At 34.9% G+C, this 24,201-nt stretch overlaps 2 protein-coding genes across 2 annotated transcripts; one reads left to right on the top strand and one right to left on the bottom strand.

Annotated features, from left to right (window-relative positions):
* Positions 1 to 1,677: 1,677 nt before the first annotated feature.
* On the top strand, positions 1,678 to 8,371 carry LOC132039789 (uncharacterized). Its single transcript, XM_059430311.1, has 13 exons — positions 1,678 to 1,904; positions 3,099 to 3,264; positions 4,637 to 4,717; positions 5,540 to 5,622; positions 5,728 to 5,843; positions 5,934 to 6,044; positions 6,309 to 6,418; positions 6,658 to 6,967; positions 7,045 to 7,122; positions 7,204 to 7,254; positions 7,350 to 7,439; positions 7,649 to 7,726; positions 8,107 to 8,371. Exons 1-13 carry the CDS (start codon positions 1,895 to 1,897, stop codon positions 8,146 to 8,148), a joined length of 1,326 nt encoding a protein of 441 aa, XP_059286294.1. The 5' UTR covers positions 1,678 to 1,894; the 3' UTR covers positions 8,149 to 8,371.
* Positions 8,372 to 9,702: 1,331 nt separating this feature from the next.
* Positions 9,703 to 11,868, bottom strand: LOC132040972 (transcription factor RSL3-like). The gene is made up of 5 exons (XM_059431683.1): positions 11,299 to 11,868; positions 10,833 to 11,068; positions 10,382 to 10,448; positions 10,076 to 10,141; positions 9,703 to 9,967 (listed from the first exon to the last, which is right to left on the bottom strand). The coding sequence occupies exons 1-5, from the start codon at positions 11,809 to 11,811 to the stop codon at positions 9,890 to 9,892; spliced, it is 960 nt and encodes a 319-aa protein (XP_059287666.1). The 5' UTR covers positions 11,812 to 11,868; the 3' UTR covers positions 9,703 to 9,889.
* Between the last annotated feature and the right edge of the window lie 12,333 nt (positions 11,869 to 24,201).

Here is a 24,201-nt window from a genome sequence, read left to right as displayed (position 1 = left end):
GTAAACATACCAAATATAGAGACAAACATTTTTTTTAGGACATTTAAAGAAAATAAAAAATGAGACACTTAAGGAGCCGTTTGGACATGATTTGAAACCACGAGATGAAACCATGAGATAAAATCATGTTTGGACATATAATTTGGATTTCTTAAGTATTTTTTTTTTATATACATAAAAACCCCACAAGTTGTGGAGACTATCAAAACTTTCCGAATTCTTAGACAATCTTACCAAATGAGCAAGTTATAGTTCATAACACGCTACTAGAAACCTTTTCTAAAAAATATAACATCAATTGATGAAACTTTAGTTCAATAAAAAGGAAAATTTAACATGAATAGTAATATAACTACTCTTTAATATAATCCTCCCACATGGTGCGAACACAAATAATGGTTGGTAGAAGTTAATGAGGTTGGTAAATGATTGGTGAGAGTAATTTATAAAAATATCTACCAACTTATGGGTTTTTTGTTACAAAATATAAACTTATGAGTCAAGTTTTACATTTAAAAATTTAGAAATTATGATTTCAAATCTCAAATTATACCTTTTTGGACGATTTTGAATTTCATCTCATGAGATGACATCGTATGTCCAAATCCTGATATCATCTCATAACTTGAAATTATGAGATAAAATCGCATGTCCAAACATTAATTTCATTTCATGATTTGAAATCATAACATGAAATGGCATGTTCAAACGCGTACTTAAATTTGATATGAAGTACTATTTAGGTGTCCCTTCTGTCGACATAAAATGCTTCACACACCTACTAAATTTGATGGTTCAATCAAATCAAGAACCTTCACCCACCGATGTACGGTCATGATCACTCCACGTCATCACCCCACCAAAGTAACCCCTACACCCTCACACACAATTCACGAATATCCAATCAAAGTACCAAAATGCGTCTTCTCCTCTCTTCCTGAACATTTCTCCACACATAAATACCAAAGCTTTCTTGTCTAACTCTCCCTCTCTTGTTCGAGTCCTTTGTAACAATCTGAGAATAGTGACGGAGCTAGAATTTAAATAAAGAGGGTTCAAAAATATAAAAAAATTGATGAATGAAGACTTTAAGGGGGTTCAACGTTTACTATATATACATAAAAAATAATTTTTACCTCGTATATATAGTGTATTTTTTCGTCGGAGGGGTTCGGTCCTTCGGCTCTTACTAGCTCCGCCACTATCTGAGAAACATCAATTTCAACCCCTAAAGTTTCTTTATGGATACATTGGTCCTCCACTCAATCAAAAAATAATCACTGTACTACTAAATAACTTTCCAAACACACTAAGTAACGTGATGCAGTGGATGGGGCTTTTCCCTTAGTCAGAAGTTTGGATTCGAATTTTCGAATTTTGGGTACGAGGAAGCACTTTAAAGAGTCCTACGCCGCGCGAATTCAAAATAATTGGCTCCAATACAGATATCAAACATCAGATTGGAAATAAAAAACTGTCCAAACAACAAAATTTCACCCCAAACACACACCTTCTTCCCACGGTCATGATCTATCCACGTCATCACCCCCACCACAGCAACCCCTACACCCTCCCACACAATTCACGAATATTCCAAGCAAATACCAAAATACCTCTTCTCTTCCTAAACATTTCACCACATCATCATTACCTATAAATACCATAGCTTCTTCTCCCACTCTCTCTCTTCTTCAACTCCTTATTAACAATCTCAGAAACTTCAATTTCAATACCCTAAAGTTTCTTTATGGATACATTGGTCCTCCATTCAAAAAAGTCTGTTTTTTTAGTTCAATTTCTGCCCTTTGATATCTTTCCTGCAGTTGACTTTCATCGTTTGACTTTTTGTCAACCCAGTTTTTGCTTCTGACCTTTGCTAACCGGAGCTGTCAACATGGGTAGAAGTAAGTATTGGTTCTGATTCTTTTCAACTTATCTATGTATGAACTGCTTTATGTACATTTTTGTCATATCTTTCTACTAATTTGTATTCCATCCGTAACAATTTACGTGACACACTTTATTTTTAGTTTGTGGCATTATAAATAATTTACATCCATATAAATATATAATATTTATTTTGGATCATAAATTTTAAAAGTGTTTTTTTCCCTTAAAGCTTGTACCAAGTAAAATGGTCTCACATAAATTGGGACGGAGGGACTAGCCTTTATTTAACTTTTGAATATTTAGTTTGTTTAAAAAAATTATTTAATGAATTCATTTGGTAGGGAAGAAGTATACCCCATGTTTATATTCTTTTTGTCTTGCTGTCCTTTTTATTCTCTTTAAAAAAGAATGTCTTTTTTTTTTTTTTTGTAATTCTTTAAGTTTAACTTTTCACGTGACATGTTTAAAACTTCAAGATCAAAGAGAATTTTGATACATTCTACGTATCTCTAATTTGATACTACAATATTTAAAAGTGTTCTTTGCTCTCTTAAACTCCGTACCAAGTCAAAACCGGACAAATAAATTGAAACGGATGGAATATTAACTTTGAACATATAAAGTTTATTTCATTTTTTAATATGAATTCATGTAGAAATTTAGCTGAACATTGGGTGGAATTTGATTAATTTGGCAAGGAGAAAGTATAAGATATCAAATTAATGGAATTGAGTTTATTATGGAAATGTAGTTTTACTTATTGATTGTATTTGACGTCTAATTAATGAACTAATACTTGTAATTCGACTAAAAATAGATTTTTGGTTGTTTGATTTTAATTTGAATTATGTCAAAGTGTGAAAACATGATTTTATTTGTTTATAGTCATTGTGGTTTAATTGGAAATGAGATTGTGAATTGAGGATTTTTGGTGATGGTGTTTTTTTTTTTTTTTTTTTTTTTAATTATATATAAAATATTTTGTTTTTATGGGAAATTGACATTAACAGCCGCTCACCGAAATAATAGCCAGCAAATGTACATTTTTTGTATATTAATGTATGGTATACATAAAATATACATTTTTGATATTCCATAATGTTGTATATCTTTTGTATATTTTTCTAGCAAATGTAATTATTTTTTGCTGACCGGCCAAATGGGTAACTTGTCCTTTTTTTTTTTTTTTTTTTTTTTTTTTTGTGTAGAGAGTTCGCAACGAAAGAATGCTGTAATGTTGGATAGTGAAGATGCAGATAGCGTGAGTTCATCGTCAACTTATCGGTCAGAGATGATAGTTTCAGGTGCAGAGGAGGTTCAAGTTGACAAGGAGGCTTTGCTTGATCAATGCGTCGACGCACTCTATGAAAAAAGGTTTCTATCATGTTTCAATTCGTTACGTTACTTACTATGTATCCATGTAGAATTCAATGTAGCATATTTTAATACTAAATGAAATGACTCTGAAAATGGAGGTTGCTTTGGATTTTGATTTGGTTTACTTCGAGAAAAAATAATTTGGGGGATTTTCTTTTTTTTCAAATTTGGGGTAAAATGGGGGAGGGGATTACAAGGTGTGGGGGATCGAACCCTTACCAACCAGGTGAAAGTTCAGATAACCAACCAACTGAGCTACTAAAATTTCCCAATAATTTGGGGGATGTCTTGTGCGTTTGTGCTCTTTCCTTCCAATATAGTTGACACTTTATTGTTTCGTTTTTCATTTTGCGACTTCTGAAATGTTTGATACGGTGAACAAAAAAGAAATGCCTGACATGGTCTGGTATTTTACATAATTTTCACAACTTTCAAAAAATTTGAATTAATTTAACTGTTCAAATTTGATGTGCCATTTTATTTATCAAGTTTATTTTCCAACCCTTGTTTAATATTTTGTTCCTGTGTCTATATTATGTTTAGGCTAAATTAACATATTAAGTTCCATATATTGTCAAATACCTTGAAATAAGTGGGGAAACGGAAGAATAATTCAAAGTTACGTTTATTAATTTTGACTACATTAGCTAATATTATAGCTATATTCCTAAGTAAGATACACTAAATTGATTTTAAATTTTGAGATAAATTTATATGGAAGTACTAAGAGGTGGTAATTTTCTATTTTGAAAAGAACATAGGTAGGTAACAAAAATTATATCGAAAAGATAAACAGGTACTAAAAATTAAAGGGAAGGTTGTTGATCTCTCTCTCTCTCTTTTTTTTTTTTGCAGAAAAGTTATGTTTGTTTTTAAGTGACCATGGTTTTGGTTTGTTTTTTATTGTCGAGAAACATTTGGCTTGAATTCTGCTAGCTTTAAGTTGCCAATCTCTGGACTATCAATGTACTTTATTTTGCTGGTGTATGGGTGCGTATTGTACCAGAAGTTTCTATTTTACCCTTGGTTCTTGTTGAAACATATTCTTGGGGTGCGATAGACGGAGGATCACCAAGATTTCGGTTCCGCCATCCCGACCAGTGAATCATTAAGATTCACTTGTCAATAGAATCTTTTGCATTTACAAGTTTAGTGATTCCTTTAGTTTAATCTGCTTGTTAATTCACACGTCCATAGTTTTGATTACTTGAAAAGAAGTTTTCTAAAGCAGACTGGCTATAAAGCAGACGTAGTAATGATTTTTATTTTGCTCAGTAGCTCCATTTGATAGATGGTTTGGATATGGTACTTCGATTTGCTTCTAACAAAGGATGTGACTGATATTTATTTGCGTTTGTTGGCTATGTAGGGGATCAACAAGAGAAGACGCTCTTGCTTCTATTATAGAAGCCTTCAATAGTGACATACAACATGACTTTGTTGAAAAGAAGTAAGGATTTTTTTTTAATTGTATTGAAGTTGTGTTATGCTGATCTGGCAATTGTCCGCCTTTTATTTCTTTGAGTTTAGCTTATCGTTATGGATGAAATTCTTTTGTTAGTTATACTTCTTTTCCGGAGAAAAGACGCTTGGTTTTCAAGAAATGGTTAAAGGTGGAGGGTAATCTGGCTAGTGGTTGTAAAGGGCTGGTGCACAAAGTATCCCACGTTAGCTGGGTCCGGGGAAGGGCCGCACCCCGAGGGGGTGATGTAGACAACCTACCCTAATGCAAGCATTATTGGCTGCTTCCACGGCTCGAACCTATGACCTATATCTTTAAAAAAAACTATTCTACCATATTATTAGTATCTACCAAATGCCATGCAGATGTTCCAGCTAGAATGGGGCAAATATTTTTGTCCACATGTGGTCAGTGTATAGAATTTGCATGTACTCTTTTGTTTCTTGGAGTACTAGTTTCGTAACTATGAGTTAATTTTCTTTTTGTAGAAGGTTGTTACTTATGAATAAATGAATATTTTGACTGTCACTCTTCTAACAGCAGGCTAATATTTACGATATGTTTGGTTCAAATACATGATTCCATAGTACTTTATGCTAATATGGAATGTGGGGGATGTTGTGGGGGGTGGGGAGATACTACAGGGCCAAATAACAGCAGGCTAATATGGGATATGTTTGGTTCAATTAAGTGATCCCATAGTAACTTATGCTAATATGAAATGTGGCTGTAGGGCCAATTTGGTTAGTGAGATCGCTGTAATGGTAACTTCTCATTGTGCCCTTCTCACAATTATGTTCTATCTTGCAGATTTGCCACGATGTTGCAACAATGTCTGAATTCCATTAAGCGAGGCTCTTCCAAGGAGATAGCTTTAGCCTCTCATGTTCTTGGTCAGTAATTTTCTAACTCTGAATATTGATGAGCTGTGAGGTTTTAGATAGTGATCCTTCAAGTTGATACCCAAATTTGACTTGTGTAATTTTGTCTGTCATTAGGACTTCTGGCTTTAACTGCTGGCCCTGGGGACAAAGCACATGAAATGTTGGAAGAATCAGTGTCTCCTATTACAGAGGCTCTTAAATCTCGTTCCGAGGCATCTAAGATATCTGCGGTGTGTTTTAGATGGTGGATGCATCTTTTAGTATTGGCATTTTCATGTCAAGCTTGAATGCTGACTATTTTTCTTTCTGGGTGTTGTCAGCTACTGGAGTGTTTGGCCATTATCACTTTTGTTGGAGGCGAAGAACCAGAGGAAACAGAGAAGTCAATGCAATTGATGTGGCAAGTCATTCATCCAAAAATTGGTCCTAATGTAAGTTACTCATGTTTAAGAAGCTTGGTTTTGGTGCTTTTAGGTGGACACATTGTGATGTTAATGCCGATCCTTAATCCGTATATATTACTGCATGATTTTTACGTTTATTTTCACTTCTTAAAAGTTTGGTCTTGCTGCCATGTGTGGATGGTATATTGTAATAGAAGTTCCAACCTTGGTCCCTATTGAGAATTTTGTTGTTTTGCTTACATGACTTTCTTTATGTATCTTATTGACAGCTGTGTTTGGTTCATTGATCAGGTGGCTACTGCTAAACCTTCACCGCCAATGATAACAATGATGGTTTCTGCTTGGTCTTTCCTCCTTACTACTGTTGGTGGATTGGCACTAAACCCAAAAAGCTGGCAAGGGTGAGTATGTACACGAATTACAAGCCTACCCCAAACAAAAAAAACAAAAAAAAACAAAAGAAGAAGAAGGAAAAACTAACAAAAGGAAGAAAAAAGAGAGAAAAGTAATACTTGTAACTTCCCCTCAGGGAGATATCATTTGTGTGGTTTATATGAATGAAGATCAGAATGGGATGCAAAATTGTATTTGGGGTGTGTGTGTGAGAAATAATTGAAGTATGCCTCTTCCTATACTGCAGGTCAATTTCGTACTTTTCAACTCTGCTGGACAAGGATGATAGAGCTGTCCGCATTGCAGCTGGCGAAGCACTTGCTTTAGTTTTTGAAGTCGGGAGTCTTGAGAAGTTCTCTGTTGAAGATAAAGGATCTAGTGACAGCTCCGTTGATGAAGCAAACAAATCTAAGGATATTTTACATATCCAGGGATTAAGGGCAAAGGTCCTGAATCAGGTGAGAAGTCTTTCGGTGGAGGCCGGAGGCAAAGGATCAGCTAAGAAGGACTTAAACACTCAAAGAAACACATTTCGAGAAATCTTGGAATTTCTTGAGGTAGTACTCCATTTTCAAGTTATTCTCAGATATGCATTAGTTTTTGCCTCTTGTAACTTTCTTACTATCGTTATCAGGAAGGGTATACCCCAGAGAGCTCAATGAAGATTGGTGGAGACTCGCTTACAACAAGTACTTGGCGTCAACTGATACAGGTAATTCTCGTCCCTTTCAATCTTCTAATAGCATGTGGCTGCTTGTATATTTGCTGAAACTGTGTGTAATTTATTGAACAGTTAAACTTCCTAAGGCACTTTCTTGGAGGAGGTTTTGTGAAGCACATGCAGGTATACTTTCTTTACCCATAAGTTGAGTTTTGGATTGTTGGTATATATTGCTTTGTCAGTCTTCATAATTACCTGTACTCCTTTCTGCTGTGCAGGAAAATGAGTTTCTTCATGATGTCTTTGGTTTCACACCAAAGAAAAAATTGCTTTCTGGTGTTGAGCATCGTATATCTGGACCTGAAAAGGTGCCCTTATTTTATGAATATTTGCAGAAAATATTTCAGTTGACATTCTCTTTGTGTATGTTTATATCTGTATTGCTGCATAAATTTGTTTTTCCTTGTCTGCATTTGCGTCAGGTCTCCCAAAAAAAAGAAGCATACTTCCTTCTTTATTGAGTCCTAATGTCCTGATTTAACGTAATATTTATATTATGATAATGCTCCTTTTTCAGAGGCTATACAAGTCACCAAATTCGGTTGCTAACAAGACCAGGACTCAATTTCGAAACAAGCAAAGGATGTTATCTCAGGCAAGTAATAACTTTCTTTGACTCCGCTCTGTCTGGTCAATTTAGGCGTCCTTGATGTCATCCTATTGAACTGCTGGTGAGTAGATATCCTTTTTGCCGCATCACTTTCCCCTGAACTCATGTTCCGGCGATGTCTCCCAGCTAGCAGATTAGTTTTTGTGAGTTCAATATTTGTTAAATTAATGATAGTTTCCCGTCTTATGGGGTAGAAACTGTTTGAGAGGCAGTGTCGCATCTCCTGTTATTGTATTACTTGCTCATCTGAAGATCTTGGATTATGGTCGGGGCTTGTAGCTGTCGAAAGAATTTAGATGTGAGCGATATTTTGTCTTGATTATGGTCCGTTTTAACTAAATATATCTTGCGATGGTATTTTGCAGGATAAGAATGTGGGCTACTACACTGCTGGAGATCAAGTCTGAAGAAGTATTAGCTGCAGAATCGCGGTTGACCAGCTAAACTGTATTAGGACATTGGTTCCCATGTCATGAACAATTTGTAGTCGCACATTTGTATTAAGAGATGGTAAAAATTCAGAATACTATGTATCATTTGTCTCCAACTGAAGGTCACTTTTTATATGTTCTCGCAAAATTCTAGCTATACAATTAAGTCATGAAAGCATGATTCACTGTTTATTCTTAACCATCTCTTTGTGTTTTCTTCGTATGAGCCCATCTCTCGTCGATAGTCTTCTATGGGTTAACTGGGGCTCATGCAGCACTTGTCTGAGTAAGTCGAGTTTGACAATCTACAGAAGCATGACTAAGTAGATGGTACTTGTGTACATAGGTGGGGTTGGTTCGAATATAATATTTTTCAAATTAATTGTATTGGTTTTTTATATCATAAAGCAAATCAAATTAATAAAAGTTAGGTTTTTCATTTTCGGTCTTTTGCGGTTTCTTGTGGTTCGATGTGAGGCAAAAAATACTCAAAAGAGAAAAGAAGACCGGACTAAAAGAGATCTCACTTTCGACGATTGAACTTGACTTTTCTACGAAATACAATCGATTCCTCCATTTAAGTGGTTCTCGCTTGCTTCTACGGATTGAAGTTATTCCCCACTAGAATGGGCCAGGTGGGATTTTTGTGAGTATGAGATAAATGTCACGCTATTTTTAAATCATAGCTAATTCAGTTTATTGTATCTAATTAATTGTACATAGAACTATCAATTGCAACGCCATAAAAGAGAGAAAAAAATCATATCATATATTAGGAGCTTTAACTTTTAGGATGAGCTCTTTCTAACTTTAAAAACTTCATATATATTGAAATGCTTGACTCAAAATGGATTGTTGTCAGAGACAAGGAAAATAACAGTGGTGTTATGATTTCATTTAAGTTAATATATTATATGGACAAGGGAGAAAATATTTGATTTTGGTTTGAGATGAGTCTAAGGTAATACATATGGACATTGGGATAAAATTGCAAGCCCAGATCTAAAGTTAAAATGTTAAGAACAAATTATGACAATGTTAAATAATATTTTCAAAATAGATTATAATAAATATTTTTTATGTATAAAACAATATAAAAATGTGTACATAATGTCGAGTTTTATTAGTTTCAATTTGTTTTTTTTTATTAATACCAAATTAAATCAATTAGGGTCGGATTTTCTCTTTCAATACTAAATCAAACAACTAATCGTTCTTTTTTCCATTTTGACTCGATTTATCGATTTTTTTTTTTTTTTTTTTTGTAAATCCTAGTGACTGCTATTATCCCTTTCATTGTCTAGTGACTCTAGTCTGTAGGGAGCAACAATATAATGGAGAAAGAATACTATCCTTTTAAAGTTAAATCTTGTATGCATCAACCCAAACTGTACTTTTAAATTTCCTCACAGAATGCTCTCCTATGTCTAGTCTTAGAAAGAATGCTATTTTTCGTTATTTAGATAGTTATCTCAACCATAAGACCTTTTACGTGTAAGGTAACATTTATTTGCAAGAGGAAACCAGTCCTCTCTGAATAATCTCAAATGGCTGGTAATGATAGGCTATTATATATGTCTAATATATGAAACATGAGAATATCTCATGATCAAGATGGAACTTTGTGTTTTTACATAGTCAGCATATCTTAATTTCTTATACTTAGGGCAATAATTAGAAGCAAAATGGCATCTGTTATTGCTTCCAAATTCATAAACTATGTATGAAAGAGGTCAATCCCCATTCCATTGTAAGCAATTGGAGCATACATCCACATATCATCTGAGCTCAGTAACTGCAGTAAAGGGGAAATATTTAGTTTTTCAGATTCATTCTGATGTCAATCAATCAAATAATAGGAGTACGTAAAATTAAAAGGGGATACTTTGTTTTTTTTTTATACCTTAATTTGTATCTGCAAAAACTTCACATAATGAACTGCTTCTTCAAGCATTGTGCTTATGTCAACCTGAATTATATCAATTAAAGAACTCAGTCAGAGGATTCTTGATTTTACAGAAACAAATGCCATGCACACTATTTCAAGCTATATTGCTCGGGCTCTCCAAAAACACTGCAGTGCTTATGTAGGATCCTCCAAAAATGTACTACTACTTTTGGAAAATCTGACACACATCCATCAACATTTGTAAGGATTCCGAGCAATATAGATTTCAAGTAAATGTAGTATGGTAATGCAAATCATCACCTTTGTGCCATTAGGGACAAGACTCTGCAAGATTTTCAATCTTTCATTGATTCTTTCTCTTCTTTTCGGCATTTTTGTAAATGAAAATATCAGTTTTAAGGATTTTACTTATATACATGAGCTACGTAGAGATTTTTCCACTGTTAGTGTAATTTAACATGTCGTAGTAGGTCACCTATCTTATTTTGCATCCACTTTTTACAGAAAGTTACTTAGAAATATATTTCAGGTTACTTTTACACTGTCACTCTATATTGCTGGGGCTATTCAAAAATGTCAACAGGTCATCGAATACTCCAAAAGCAGTTCATTTTTGGAGAATCCGACATAGGTGCGGCTACATTTTTGGAGAGTCCGAGCAACATAGCTGTCACTATATTGAAGTCAAACCCTTAATTTTAAGACTATATTTGGAGGCTGAACAGATTGAATAAAAGCTGATTTTCTTACCCTTGCATAAAGGCTCTGGGGATCAGTTGCAGCCCCTCTGCTGGCCCTTGCTTTGGTTTTTAAATCTGTGCCTCCATTGGTATCATCTTCAGAGCTGCAGCTACTTGTGCTCTGTCCACTCTGACAATTTGCTGCATTTTTATTATTCTCTTTCTCTCCTGCTTCTTCATTGTTAATTTGGATGTTTTTCTGGTTCTTTTTGCCTTTTGGCTGGTTACTCTTCTTACTTTTTGGTCCCTGCATTGAGTAAATAGTTAATGGAAAGTTATACATTTGACCGATCGGTCAAAAATATTTACATGTGCTAGTCAATATACATAAATTATAAGTACTATGTATAAGTATTTAGTGTATAATATGTATATTACATGAATATTATACATCTATCGACTATTATATTCATCTTGAGCTCAAGATTCCAGCAAAAAGATAATCAATTGCTGTTATTAAACTTTGTTTCAACTCACATCTCTTAACACCCGTGATTTCTTCTTGGGATTTTCAGAATTCTTAAATTTCTGATCCTCTGCTACTTGATCAAACTTCCTCTTTAGCAGCATTTCATTGTCCAAATGGCTATTATTGCCTTTGTCTTCTTTCAAGCAGACCATCTCTTTCATGATATAATCATCATCAGCAGCCAACACTTGATTAAGGGATGAATTTTCAAGATTCTTTTGGCCCATCATGTAAAAATCAGTGGACTCATTATTATGTTGCAGATATTCATGACTTGTATTGTTGTCGAGAAAAAACATACCATCACTTCCTCTGCTGTCATTGCTATTTTCTTGAGAAAAATACTCTATGTTGCAATTAAGGATATGAGAATTAGGAGAAGATAAAAAACTCCCTTCAGTAATATTGTCTGTTTGATGATCACCATGCAATTGAAACATGAAATCTGAATTTTCAGTAAAGAAAATTCTGCTCAAAGATTGATCACATTCTTCATCAAAAAAAGCTCCTATAGGCTCCATTATATGTGATCTTTTAAATTTGAAGTGATTTACTAAATATTATTCTCAAAATGGATACTGACAAAATAAGCTTTTGAGGATGATCTCCACTTGGAATATTGAGCTAAAAGTTGGGAACTTATTTATACTAGAAAGGTTTATGAGGAAATGGAAGAATGTTTAGCTAAATAATTAATTGGCTTAATTTATACATTGAAATCCATAATTCCTTGTGGAATCTTTAGGAGTCAACTGGTGGGGCCAAACAACAGGCAATGTACAACTCAGAAGTGGGACCAAGTTTATGCCATGATAAATAAAATAAAATAAAGTGCCATCCTTTCAATGAGATTAATCGTTAATGCAATCTTGGACTTAGTTATTATGCCCTGAAGAGTGATTAGAAGGATACCAACTGTCTTAATCTAATCATTGGGGCAGGACGTTTAACCCACTGACTAATGAATATTTTCGTGTAGTTAAGAATGATTAATGATAATGTACGAGTTTGGCAGAAAATGACAAAGAGAAAGAAGTAAATTAAGGCAGAAAAAACTTCTGTACGAATATGGCTGAGAGAAGCACCTAAGGTTATGACCAATAATTAATAAGTGAGAAAGATCATAAAAGACTAACTGAAATCTCAATAAAGACAAAAAAAAAGAAGTAATAATAATAATAATAATAGTAATACAGTACTAGGTAATCAACGTTTGTCTATCTATCTAAAATCTTGATAGATAAAATTACTCAGATATGTGCTATTGATACATCTCGATCTAACACGCAAATTATGGAACCCTTACAAGATGATATCAAGGCAAATGGATGAAAATGAAGGCCGATTTAACAATTAACCATCAAGGTCCATTGGCTTTTTTTGTAATACATATTAGTAGCTAGTATAAATAGCATAGTTTAAGGTTAATTCTCCTTAATAATTTACTTTTTGCTCAATAAATATGATACTCGTTTGAGTGAATGTATAGGAAATATCTGTTTTATCTCTTTTATGAATCCAATTTTTATTTCCTTTGGGTCCAATTATGAGTTTAATCTTTCTCTCGTGGATTGATTATCTTTTTATTTTTTTATTTTTCTGCTAATTTTTGTTTCTCTATAATCTAATATCTTGCGTTATCCCTTTTATCCTATCTTGTTCTTAATTATCTTTTTCTATTTTATTGCTTTCTTAATGGAGTTCGTATCCACTATTAACAGAATAAATTGAAATTTGATAGATTAATTAAGATATACTAGCTGGCCAAACATTACCATACGTTATAAAAAGGAGGAAAAAAAAAAAAAAACAGTAATTGAGAGAACGTGGTATGTATGTTTTTCTTCACTAGTATGAAAAAAGGTTTGGGGGTTGAATTCAGTTAAGGGAATAATGAAGACAGTTGATCATGGAAGACAAGTAAAGAGATCCTCAAAGCTACTAACGAAATCCGACACAGCAAGTCAAAAGTTCGATTCTTGTTCCTTCCCTTTGTCTCAAAAACCTAACCATTGTTGCACTAGTTGTATTGTTGTATTGCTAATAAAATAAAGATATCCCCACGAAATAATATCAACTAGAATTTATTTCTAGTTTTGTTTTTCTTTCTTTTTTTCTTTTTGTCATTTTATACTGTGCATCTATACCCACAAGGGGGGGGGGGGGGGTTAATTGTGTATACCTGATTTTCGCTTTGTTGAAGAACCTGGTTCTTCAACCTAAGTACTTGGGAATACACACGAGTTTATGGCAAACTTCTTGCTCAAGAGAGTAAAAATCACGAGTTGTTTATTAGGATTTGCCTCAAAATTCGGCTAAACAATATGAGCGGTTTTATGTTACAACTCAATAACCAAAGAGACTAGAGCCTCATTTGTTTTCATTAAGATTACGACGTATGAATCTGAATGTACATCTAAATTATTAAAATGTTTTGTCTAGATGTGAACACTGAATGATTAAGACTGTTTGTTTTTCAACATTTGAATGTGCATAATTTATTTATTTTTAAATATAATAAATATACGCTTCAAATAAAAAAAGTAATATTTAAATTTAATAAAATAAAATTGTTATTTAGCAAAAAAAAAAAAAAAAACATTTATGACTATTAGTGATGGTGGATATGGTTTGTAGTGGTGGCGGTGATGGTTGTGTTAGTGGCTAGTAATGGTGGTGGTGATAGTTGTGATGGTGGAGTTGGTTGGTGTTGTGGTGATTGGCGCGATGATGACAGTTGGTAATGATGGTGGTGCTTGTGATGGGGCAGTTGATTGATGTTAGTTGTTCGCAGTGAGGGTGGTAGCTGAAGAATATGTGATGATTGACGATGTGTTTGGTGGTAGTTGTATGGCGGAGGTGCTAATTGTTATGATGGAGTTGGTTGGTAGTAAGTTTGACCCCAGTGGTGGTTGTGGCTGATAGTGGTAGCGGCGACGATGACGGTGGCGGTAGTGAATATAATTATAATGCTAGAGTTGGTAGGTGTGATAGCGACTGAAGTAGTGGTTGGCAACGGCGGTGGTTGTCAGTGGTTATGATGACAGATGTCGTTATTGGTGGTTGACGTCGATAGTGATGGTTGACAATGGTGGTGGTGGTTGTAATGGCCGAGGTTGTTAGTGGTGGTGGCCAATGATTGTGAATAGAGTGGTGGTGAAAATTATACAAACAAAAGTAACTTTTAATGATATTAAGTCTTCGTTCAAGATCATAATGATTAAGACCTATTCGAACCAAATAAGTATTTAAATATTAATGTAAACAAATGTACTTAATAACTCTAAACCATTCATATTCATACCTCAATTAAATGGAAACAAATGAGGCCTAGCTCTAGTACCTTAACCCCCCTATAATCACTCAGATTGTAACAACAATTTCAAGACTATAAACTCTAGCCTATAAAGCACAACAAATTCCCAAAATTGTTTACCTACATAAATGCTTCGCAAAAGCAATACAGGGTACAGTTTAAGAACAATGCGCCAAAAACCCAACTTTAACTAAGCTTCCGTTTGGCCATAGATTTTGGGATCATATTTTAAAGATTTATTTTCAAATCTTTGTTTGGACATAAAATTTTGACAGATTTTGAAAGCAAATCTGCAAATTCCCAAATTCTGGCTCAAATCTGTTTTTGGGCCAAGATCTATGTATTGGCTTTTTCAAAACTTTTAAAAAGCACCCCAAACTTTTATATTTTATAATTTTTTTTTTTTATCTATTTATTACCCAACTAATTCTATCAACCATGTTCTCCATTAAAGCCATATCTATCATGTTTCCACAATTAAAACAGTCTCTTCTATTAAATGAAGATTTTTCGTACAATGTGTGAAATTATATTAAAGAATAGCTAGCTACTACCCTTTTTTTTCTTGCATTGATGGATCATTGTATTGTAATTTGAATTGTAGTAGCTAGTAAATATGTTATTAGCAATTGTTATTAAAATATCATGTTCTGCATAATTTGAGATTAGCAAGTATGTATGTTTTGTATGGTTGGGTATTCTTGATAGTTTTTAGAACTTATGAATATAAGTAATACTTCATGTTTTCTAAAAACAAAAAGTGAAATATGTTTTGAAAAATTATGGCGAAACACAAACCTGAAAAACTTCACTCAAATCAAGCTTTCCAATTTTTTTGGGGAATCTATGGCCCAATTCTAGCTAAATTATAGAGGCAACAGCTCATATATGTTTTTATAAATTAATTTAATGTTGATATTTTTCCCCATTACACTACCTTATCAACTGTCTCTTTTATTACCAGTTGACACCTTTGATTCTGTCGATTCTTTTGCTTTCATCTTAATGCGTCAGAGACAATAATTATATTATTTAATTCATTTTGTACAAAGCATAAGGAAACATAATGCAGTATAATTGTTTAATTTTATGAAATAAATCTTCCTTGAAATTTCTCTAAATATCTTCATTTTCTCTTTCAATGTACTTTGAAGGCCGCACTAACCTTTGCACGATCTCAAGAGAGACAAAAAATACTTGAACAAAATTATAAACCTTAAAGAAGAAGAAAAAGAAAAAGGGCAACCACATATGGGAGGAATAAAATCTAATTTCTTTTGAAGAATAAGAGAGATTTGAACAACTCCAAAAGATCAGATTTTGTCCTCTTGAGAATGCAATTTCCAATTGGCAGTTTGGCCGGCTTTGCACGACTTATTGTCTATTACTTATAAGAATTTTCTTACTCTCCTTTTCCTTTAAAAAAAAAAAAAATTATTTATAGACATATTTAAAGTGTCCAATTTTCGCAAACTTTTGAGCATGAACAAGAGGTAAAGGGGGCCATTCGACAGTGTAAAAAAAATCCGTTTATATGTGCTGTATAAATATATTTTTCTTAGAAATTATATGTGTATATATAGTTGTATGGGTAAAAAATCGCGCCTAACACGTGGACCAACAGGTAATCGACACGTGTCAGTTTATACAATGACGTAGATGGTAATGCCGAGCAAAGTATTTACGGAGAAGTAGCAGATATCGAAAACTTCAAGAACTTGATAAGAATCACTGCTATACATGATGCTTTCTTTTCAATAAGTTTGTTGCATCATACCTGTGAAAATTTGTGTTATCAACACGAATTGTGGGTGTTACAATATTACCTATTAGTGTTTAATTTTCTAGTCGGCCGCTATGAACACATTAAAATTTGGGTTTTAAAGGAAATAATTGAGTCATCGTTTATTAGTTGATTCCATCCTCCCAGATGACAGAAACATTTAAGCCGTCAATAATCTCAAAAGGGTCCCAGATATCTTCATTTCAAAAGATGAAAGTTGCGGAGATGAGGATGTTGCGATAGATGTGTGGGCATGCTAGGAGAGATAAGATTAGAAATGAAGAGATCCGGGACAAGGTGGGAGTGGCTTCGGTGGAGGACAAGATTAGTCAACGAAGAGAACATCAACGGAAACAACACACAAAGACCCTCTTGATTGCACATTAAATAGAGTTAATGTAATAACGGCAAAACGATTTCTAACGACTAGAATCAGGGAATTAAAAGACAATCATTAATTCAGCAATTAATGATTATTGTTACATACACACAACGGGAAACACATTAAATAGGATCATATACCTATAAATAGGACTTTCACTTGTATATCTAGGCATCCGATTCTGACTGAAAAATACACTATTATTGATTAAGATTCTCTGTGTTAGTGTTATGATTTTAATGATGACAAATTATTGTGTAGGTACTATACTCAAAGGCTCAATCAAGCCCAGAGGACAGAAAATCCCAATAGACAAAAAGGGTTCAGTTGGCTGCAAAGGAGTGCAAGCCCAAGTCGGCTGCATAAGGAAAGGACTTCCAGGCAAGAAGAAAATAAGCTCTTACTTATTTTTGGAACAAGGATCAAAGTTTACTCAAGCAATCAAATCAGCACAATTGTGGAAATTCAAGTATTAAATCAAATTGACATATACAAGGAAACAAGTACCATTCAAATAAGGCAAATGGTGCATAAGGAAAGCAGCACTGTGTATAGCATTGATTATGCATCAAGAATGTACGAGGAAACAAGTATCTACTAAATAAGGGTGATGACAAAGAAGGAAAGAAACGTTACAACATTAATGAGCTCTTGCTTTATTCTTGGAAATTAGGATCCTCAATATTCCTAATTTACAAGGATCAATTCTCTTGGGTTGATATCTCTGCTGAAAAAGAGTATAACGGCTAGTCACTTGAAGACTATATATTCAAGACTCTAGAGACGAAGAAAAACCTCCTTTGGTCTCATACTCTCAAGCTCTCTGCTTTACTTTTCACAAACATTGTATTCTTGAGTGATATAGTGTAAACAAAAAAAGAAAGGAGAGATATACTATGGTTTGTGAGGCATTGTATCAAAAATATTACGAGTGTTTGAGTGTAAACATAGGAGATCCATTCAAACAAACCATTGTACCAATCCACTTACAAAGAGTTGGAGAGAACACCCTTGCAACCCAAGGGGACTGGACTAGGATTCACATTGAATCTGAACCAGTATAAAATACTTGGTGTCATTTACTTTCTGCACTTTTATTACTGCATTGGTTTATAGTCGACTAAGGTTCCAAGTTAGTCGACTGCCTGAGCGAAAAAGTTACAATTCACCCCCCCTCTTGCACTTTCGCTCTGCTTATTATCATTATCATTATTCTTGTATCATCAAGTTCAAAGATAATTCTTGGGAACGTGGAAATCCATTACTGTTGTTCATCACAATTGGCATAAGTCTATTTTTTCCTTTTATTTTACTTATTCTTTATCAATTATTAATAACTTGCTTGTGTTAATTCTAACTTTTGTATCAAATTACTGCCAATTGTGGTTAACTTTAGAATAAATTCAACTATTTGGGTAAAATATGAATTTTGACTCAAACAGTTTGGCGCCGTCTGTGGGAATTCTACAGTTGGCTTTGTAATTTGATCTTTGTTTACGCAAGCGTTATTACTTTGGTGTTTTCTCCTGTTTTTGCATTCAGATCTGATTGGAACCACACCTAGGCCCATTGCCGAAAACAGAAAGGTCGATAACGAGGGACTAGTTAACACAGCTAATAGATCAACAGGGGAAACATCGACGGTGGATCCACATAACGCTTCAATCTCGATGAGTTCAAAAGCTAAGAAAAGCAAGACTTTGTATAAACGAGTAGAATAAAAAAACAAGACTATACTCCACCCTTTAAAAAGAAAAATTAGGAATGCTGAAAGTACCGAGTGACACCTAAGACCAATATTAATGAAACTCTCATTTTTTAGGCTAATGAAGCCATACATAAGATACGCAAGCACCATTGAAGAAGATAACGACAGAGCCGTTGAAGACAATTTAAGAGCAAATGGGAAGACCATCGCCAACAATTGCAACATAAGCAATTTGAAGCTATATCATTCCTAACATAGAGATACATTCTACGAGCTGTACCCCCTACCCGGGTTTAATCCCGATTGAGTTTTACCGGGAAGAGGCAGTTAGAAGGATATACGGGAATGGTATACATGCTACATTGTTTGAATATTCATACATCATACCCAAACATTGGGGGACTATGAATAGGGACTATCAGTCTGTATGTATACACTTGGGACTGCAAGTCATCCCAGTAAAATTGCAAATTACCCAAAATTACAGTGTCTCTGTCCCAGTATAGTTTCAAAGTCGCACATCGTTGAACATTGCACAAACATGATTCCGATTCATGGAGCGATTATATCAACTATAATTCCGGTTATTTAAATAAATTTACTATAGGATCATATATTTCTCAAGGAAAATTCAATTCCACGTTATTGTTTAAAGAAACAATGAAAATGAGAAAACACACTCGTAAAATGATTCAAGCAAAAAGTTTATTCAAAACAGGGAAAACACAATAGAAGGATATTCGAAAATACTAAAAGTATACGTGGATCAACTCTTCTACTTAAAGATAGTAGGAATCTAAGAATAAAAAATGGTGATCATTGATAGTAGGAATCTAAGAATCAGCAACGGTGACCAAGATTGGAATTATCAGATAGCACCAAGAACCAAATCAGCACACACTTTGTCAAGATTCTTAACATTCTTGGAGGAGAGAATGATTTTAATCTTGGGAATCTTCTCTGAAATCTTCCAAGTCTTTAAGAGATGCCGATGCAACCTGAAGCTCATTGGTAGCAGCTTGAAAAGATGCGGTCAAATTAAAACTTGGAGTGAGAGCATCCTCAAAAGCCTCTTTCCGAGATCTAAGGAGGTCCACATCACGTTGAAGGCGCAGTAGCTTACACCGGGAGTAGCAACGTTCACCAGAAGCTTCAACACTTTTAAACCGATCTTGAATGTCCGCGTAGGATGTGCTCAATGCTTGCATTGCATTATCCCGATGCTGTAACGCACAAACAGCATCCTCTAGGCACAACATCAAAGCAGCTTCAACAGAGTCAGAATCCTGAATGTCAGACTTAAGCTTTTTTTATTTTTATCTTAAGCGGCTCGTTTTCTTTTCTCGTTTTAGCAACATATGATGAAGAAGCCGTAGCAAGGGAGTAGCCTTGTAGAAGCATCTCAGATAAGTGACTCAAGGATAACTCCGCATTACCATGGGACGTTCTTGGTAACGGGAAGGATCCTAAAGAGCTTTCTTGTCGGAAATGGTTGACAGTCTTCGGAGATGCTTCTCTCACCGATATCTCGGGATTAGGCAGAGGAAGGGGAACAAAATAATGAATATCGGCTTGAACCTCCTCGTCATCATTCTCTATTATGATTACATCCCTCTTTCGTTTTCTATTTGAAGGTCCGGACCTTTCTAAAGGAAAAACCAAGGGAAAAAGCTTTAAACTTCTCCAAGAACGTATAACATTCCGAGAGGCTCCCAACAAACCCGTGATCCAATCAAGAATGTCTGCAATTTCATTCGGATTAACAAGATTCGGAGTTGGGTTCCATGTCTCCGGAAAAACATCGTCGGAGGGGCGATGGAGTAGTTCTGTTCTAATTCTGACAAATCGCTTCAATTGATCCACGTCGCCGGAATCGATAGAGTTGATTAGGTTGCGTTCTACACGGGGAAACAAATGAATCAAGCTACCCTGAAAAACAAAAGGAATGTATAGATGGATCAGATGATCTAAGGTAGTCTCAATGGCTAAAAACTGGAGGCAATAAAATAATCGCTAGGTATCAGGAGCAATTTGGCCAACACACACATTGTATCGGTGACAAAATTCCTCAATAACAAGAGGAATGGGTAACAGAAACCCAATAAGAAAAGGAAAAATAGGCATCAAAGTAAAACCATCAACATGGTTATGGAGTTTTGTCCCGTTGTCAACAGCTAAAATGACATCAGGACCCAAACCACACTCCTGAGTAACTGAAGCGATATCTTCAGGAGCAATAGAGGAGTCGATATCCTCTATGGGAGAAGAGTGATCGAAAATTCCAAAATCATTAGAATAATCAGAAATGCGAAATGTGCAACGCCATAATGGCAAAACATTGAGTACAAGCGTTACAAAAATTATTCATTATGAAAGAATCTTGCAATTTAATTGCATGATGCCCCTTCAAATACCAAATACGACAAAAGATTCCGATCTTTTGATATTCCCGAATCAGTTAGTATCATGTTTTTGAATTCCGATTCAAAGTGAAACCATCAACATTTTTATGGAGTTTTGTCCCGTTGTCAACAGCTAAAATGACATCAAGACTCAAACCACACTCCTGAGCAACTAAAGCGATATCTTCAGGAGCAATAGAGGAGTCGATATCCTCTATAGGAGAAGAGTGATCGAAAATTCCAAAATCATTAGAATAATCAGAACGAGTTGGAAGAAAGGCATTAGCAAGAGTCTCCAATGCAAGAGGATTAGATTTAATTTTAGAAGGATTTTTATCAGAAGAAGAAGACATGTTTTCAGAAACGATATGAAAAAATTGTAGAGAATAATTCTTGCTTTAAACGATTTATGAAAGGAAAAAAGATGGTGAGATATTTTATCAATGATTTACTTCCTTATATAAATTAAAAAGAGGAATAGAAAGGGTTGGAACTGACGGTTCCAATAAAAAGCAGCCTTTATGGCTAATTATGAGACGTTACGCGAATCAAAGAGGATCATCAAAAAACTGAACTGTCTTATCAGTCTTAGTCATATCCTATTTTCTCGCCAAAATTCAGGTGAATCCACGGGAACCGAACCGTTTCTCCGAGAAGAAGAAAGGATTGTATACATGTGTGACAACAGTTCACGTAATAAACACAAATGCGAAATGTGCAACGCCATAACGACAAAACATTGAGTACAAGCGTTACAAAAATTATTCATTATGAAAGAATCTTACAATTTAATTGCATGATGCCCCTTCAAATACCAAATACGACAAAAGATTCCGATCTTTTGATATTCCCGAATCAGTTAGTATCATGTTTTTGAATTCCGATTCAAAAACCGAAACTGGGGACTAACGTGATTACGTCAGTGAGACATTATTTCCAATATCCATAAAAGAAATCTTTATCTCCAAATATTTGGAGATTCCAGTCATGGTTAAGCTCCATTCGCCGAAATCATCAGCAACTTAAGGTATTTTTGCCTTTTATATTTTAAATTACTTTATGATTAAATGGCAAGTAGATTGTTTAAACCTTCTTTTTGCACAAAGTAGAACAAATTTCTCATTATAAGTAAGACCCTCTTTTTCGGCATTACGAGTGAAGGAATTTGTTCGTAATGAGTAAGATGGCCAAACCATCTTCCCGAATATATTTGCGGCAAAATTACAAATCTTCTTACAAGTATTCCGAGGTCGGAATTCTGGAACGAATTGATCACCCAGGAAAGGTCCTAACCAAAGAAATCTTACAAGAGATTTATCATAAAAAGGGAAAGATGAAATATGGATAAGCAAAAGTTTCATTCATTAAAAAGTCAACACAAAACAAAACTATTACAAAGCAACTGCCAAATCCAAGCGGAGCAAAAGTAAGAGAAACAATCAAACATTGGAGGGAACAGAAATACATGAGCCTCTGAAATGATCTAAGTATGATCATCATCGGATGGAACCTTCTTTTTAAAAAGCAAATCATCACCTGCATCCCCAGAATCACTTTCCTCCTCAACCTTCTCTTCATTATCTTCTTCTTTAGCATTCTCATTTTCGAACATGTCACCGAGAAGATCACGAGCATCCTTTGGTTTTTGCTCAACAATAGCGAGGGCGTTGGCATGATCAAATGAGGAAAGATCAAGGCCTTTAAGAAAATTGAAGCCAGTTTCAAGAACAGCTAGGTTAACAACATTTTGCTTTTCTACGGCATGGGCTTCTTCTAATCGCTTGGCCTTCTGCTTATACTTGTCTTTCTGGTACATGAGTTGCCTCCTACGCTCCTGCAGATCTTCTAGTTTTCTCAAGAATTTAGCAATAAATTTATCTTTCTTCTCCAATGAAGCTTTCATCTCGAGATCTTTCTCAGTATACTTTTCCTCAATTGCAACAATGTCTCTCTTACTTTGATTTATATCAATCAAAGCTCTAGTTAGATCCCTAGAATCTTGAATGATTTTAATTTCTAATGATTGAAATTTCACATCAAGATCGGAGAATTCGGCATTCCGAGAAGACAATCTATCTCAGAGATTCTGGATTTCTTCGCTTGCTTTTTCAAATTTGGCCTCTATTTGCATAAGTTTCACCCTCAAATTGGCAATGGCCGTATCCTTCTCGAAGATCTCTCCTTTCAGTTTTGAAAGATCGGATACCTGGTCTTGAAGACGCTTCAACTTTGTTTTGTACACATTGGCCTCTGCTTTAGCTTCTTTCAATTCTGCATCGGAGCAAGATTGCTTTGCTTTTAAAGTTGACAACTCCTGAGTTAGAGCGACGTTGAGGAGCGACGTTGTCCTCATTGAGTTTATCAATATGTTTGGACTCGCCCTCAGAGCGCTCAAGACTTCCCGCCAAATAAGTCTGAGCCTGAAAGCAGATTATCAAAAGATATAACATATGAGGAAAACTTAGAGGAGGAAAATCTATAAAGAAAGATGAAAAGAAACATACCAGGATCATAAGCCAAGGAGAAATCATGTTCATCTGATATGTACGCATATCCTTTAGAACAACATGTTCTTTTAGTCCTATGAAATTATTGGCAAAGGTGCTTATCACATGAGCATTAGCCAATAAATTTTCCTCATCAGATAAATTGAAAGATCGGTTCTGATTAACAGTAAGAGGAGCAAAAGACTGCATCCATCTGACTGTGGGATCATCAGCACGAAGAGCTTCATCACCAGTATCAGTTTCATGCGAAACCTCTTGAACATGTCTTTTTCCTTCTGCATGATCAGAATGTCGACCTGAAAGAGTTAGAGTATCACACGGGAAGGGGTCAACTTTGGGAGAACCTTCAACCTCTTCCTGAGAGGCATCAACTTTAGGAGTATCAGCAATCTTCAACCCGGCAACATCAGTCTCGGTTATATTAGCGGGGGCGATTGTGCTTTGGAAAGGTACCTCGGAGGACTCATCGTCAATAATCACCATCTCAGAGAGAGAGCCGATAGGTCTTTCTCCTGAGAAGGAACTTCAAGCATACTAGTTAAATCTTCAGAATCCTTCATCAGAGATATCTCTGAGACATTTGTAACATCAATAAGAGAAAGGTTAGTTCTTCTCCTTTTCCTCAAAACTAAAGGAGATTCTTCCTTCAGTGCTACGCATACCTTCAGTCTTCTCAATCACGGAAGGACCAGAAGAAGATTGCTTCTTCAATCTCCTCTTCTTGAGAATAGGTTTACCAACAGTCTTTGAACTCCCACCTCCGCACTCGACCTCTTTTTAACGATAGAACGGATATTATCTAGTGAAGAGTCA

Source organism: Lycium ferocissimum, chromosome 12 (assembly GCF_029784015.1).
Source record: "Lycium ferocissimum isolate CSIRO_LF1 chromosome 12, AGI_CSIRO_Lferr_CH_V1, whole genome shotgun sequence".
NCBI classification, from domain to species: domain Eukaryota; kingdom Viridiplantae; phylum Streptophyta; class Magnoliopsida; order Solanales; family Solanaceae; genus Lycium; species Lycium ferocissimum.
The sequence above is the reverse complement of the archived record's forward strand: the minus strand, read 5'-3'. Positions and strand labels throughout refer to the sequence as shown.

What these genes read in the sequence shown, in the direction of transcription:
- LOC132039789 (XM_059430311.1), top strand. An exon ending in AGGCATCTAAGATATCTGCG is followed by an intron (nt 5,844 to 5,933) that starts GTGTGTTTTAGA and finishes GGGTGTTGTCAG; the next exon opens with CTACTGGAGTGTTTGGCCAT. An exon ending in AACCCAAAAAGCTGGCAAGG is followed by an intron (nt 6,419 to 6,657) that starts GTGAGTATGTAC and finishes CCTATACTGCAG; the next exon opens with GTCAATTTCGTACTTTTCAA.
- LOC132040972 (XM_059431683.1), bottom strand. Translation starts at nt 11,811, where the DNA reads ATGGAGCCTATAGGAGCTTTTTTTGATGAAGAATGTGATCAATCTTTG. An exon ending in AATCACGGGTGTTAAGAGAT is followed by an intron (nt 11,069 to 11,298) that starts GTGAGTTGAAAC and finishes TACTCAATGCAG; the next exon opens with GGACCAAAAAGTAAGAAGAG. An exon ending in TTTTGCAGATACAAATTAAG is followed by an intron (nt 9,968 to 10,075) that starts GTATAAAAAAAA and finishes CCTTTACTGCAG; the next exon opens with TTACTGAGCTCAGATGATAT.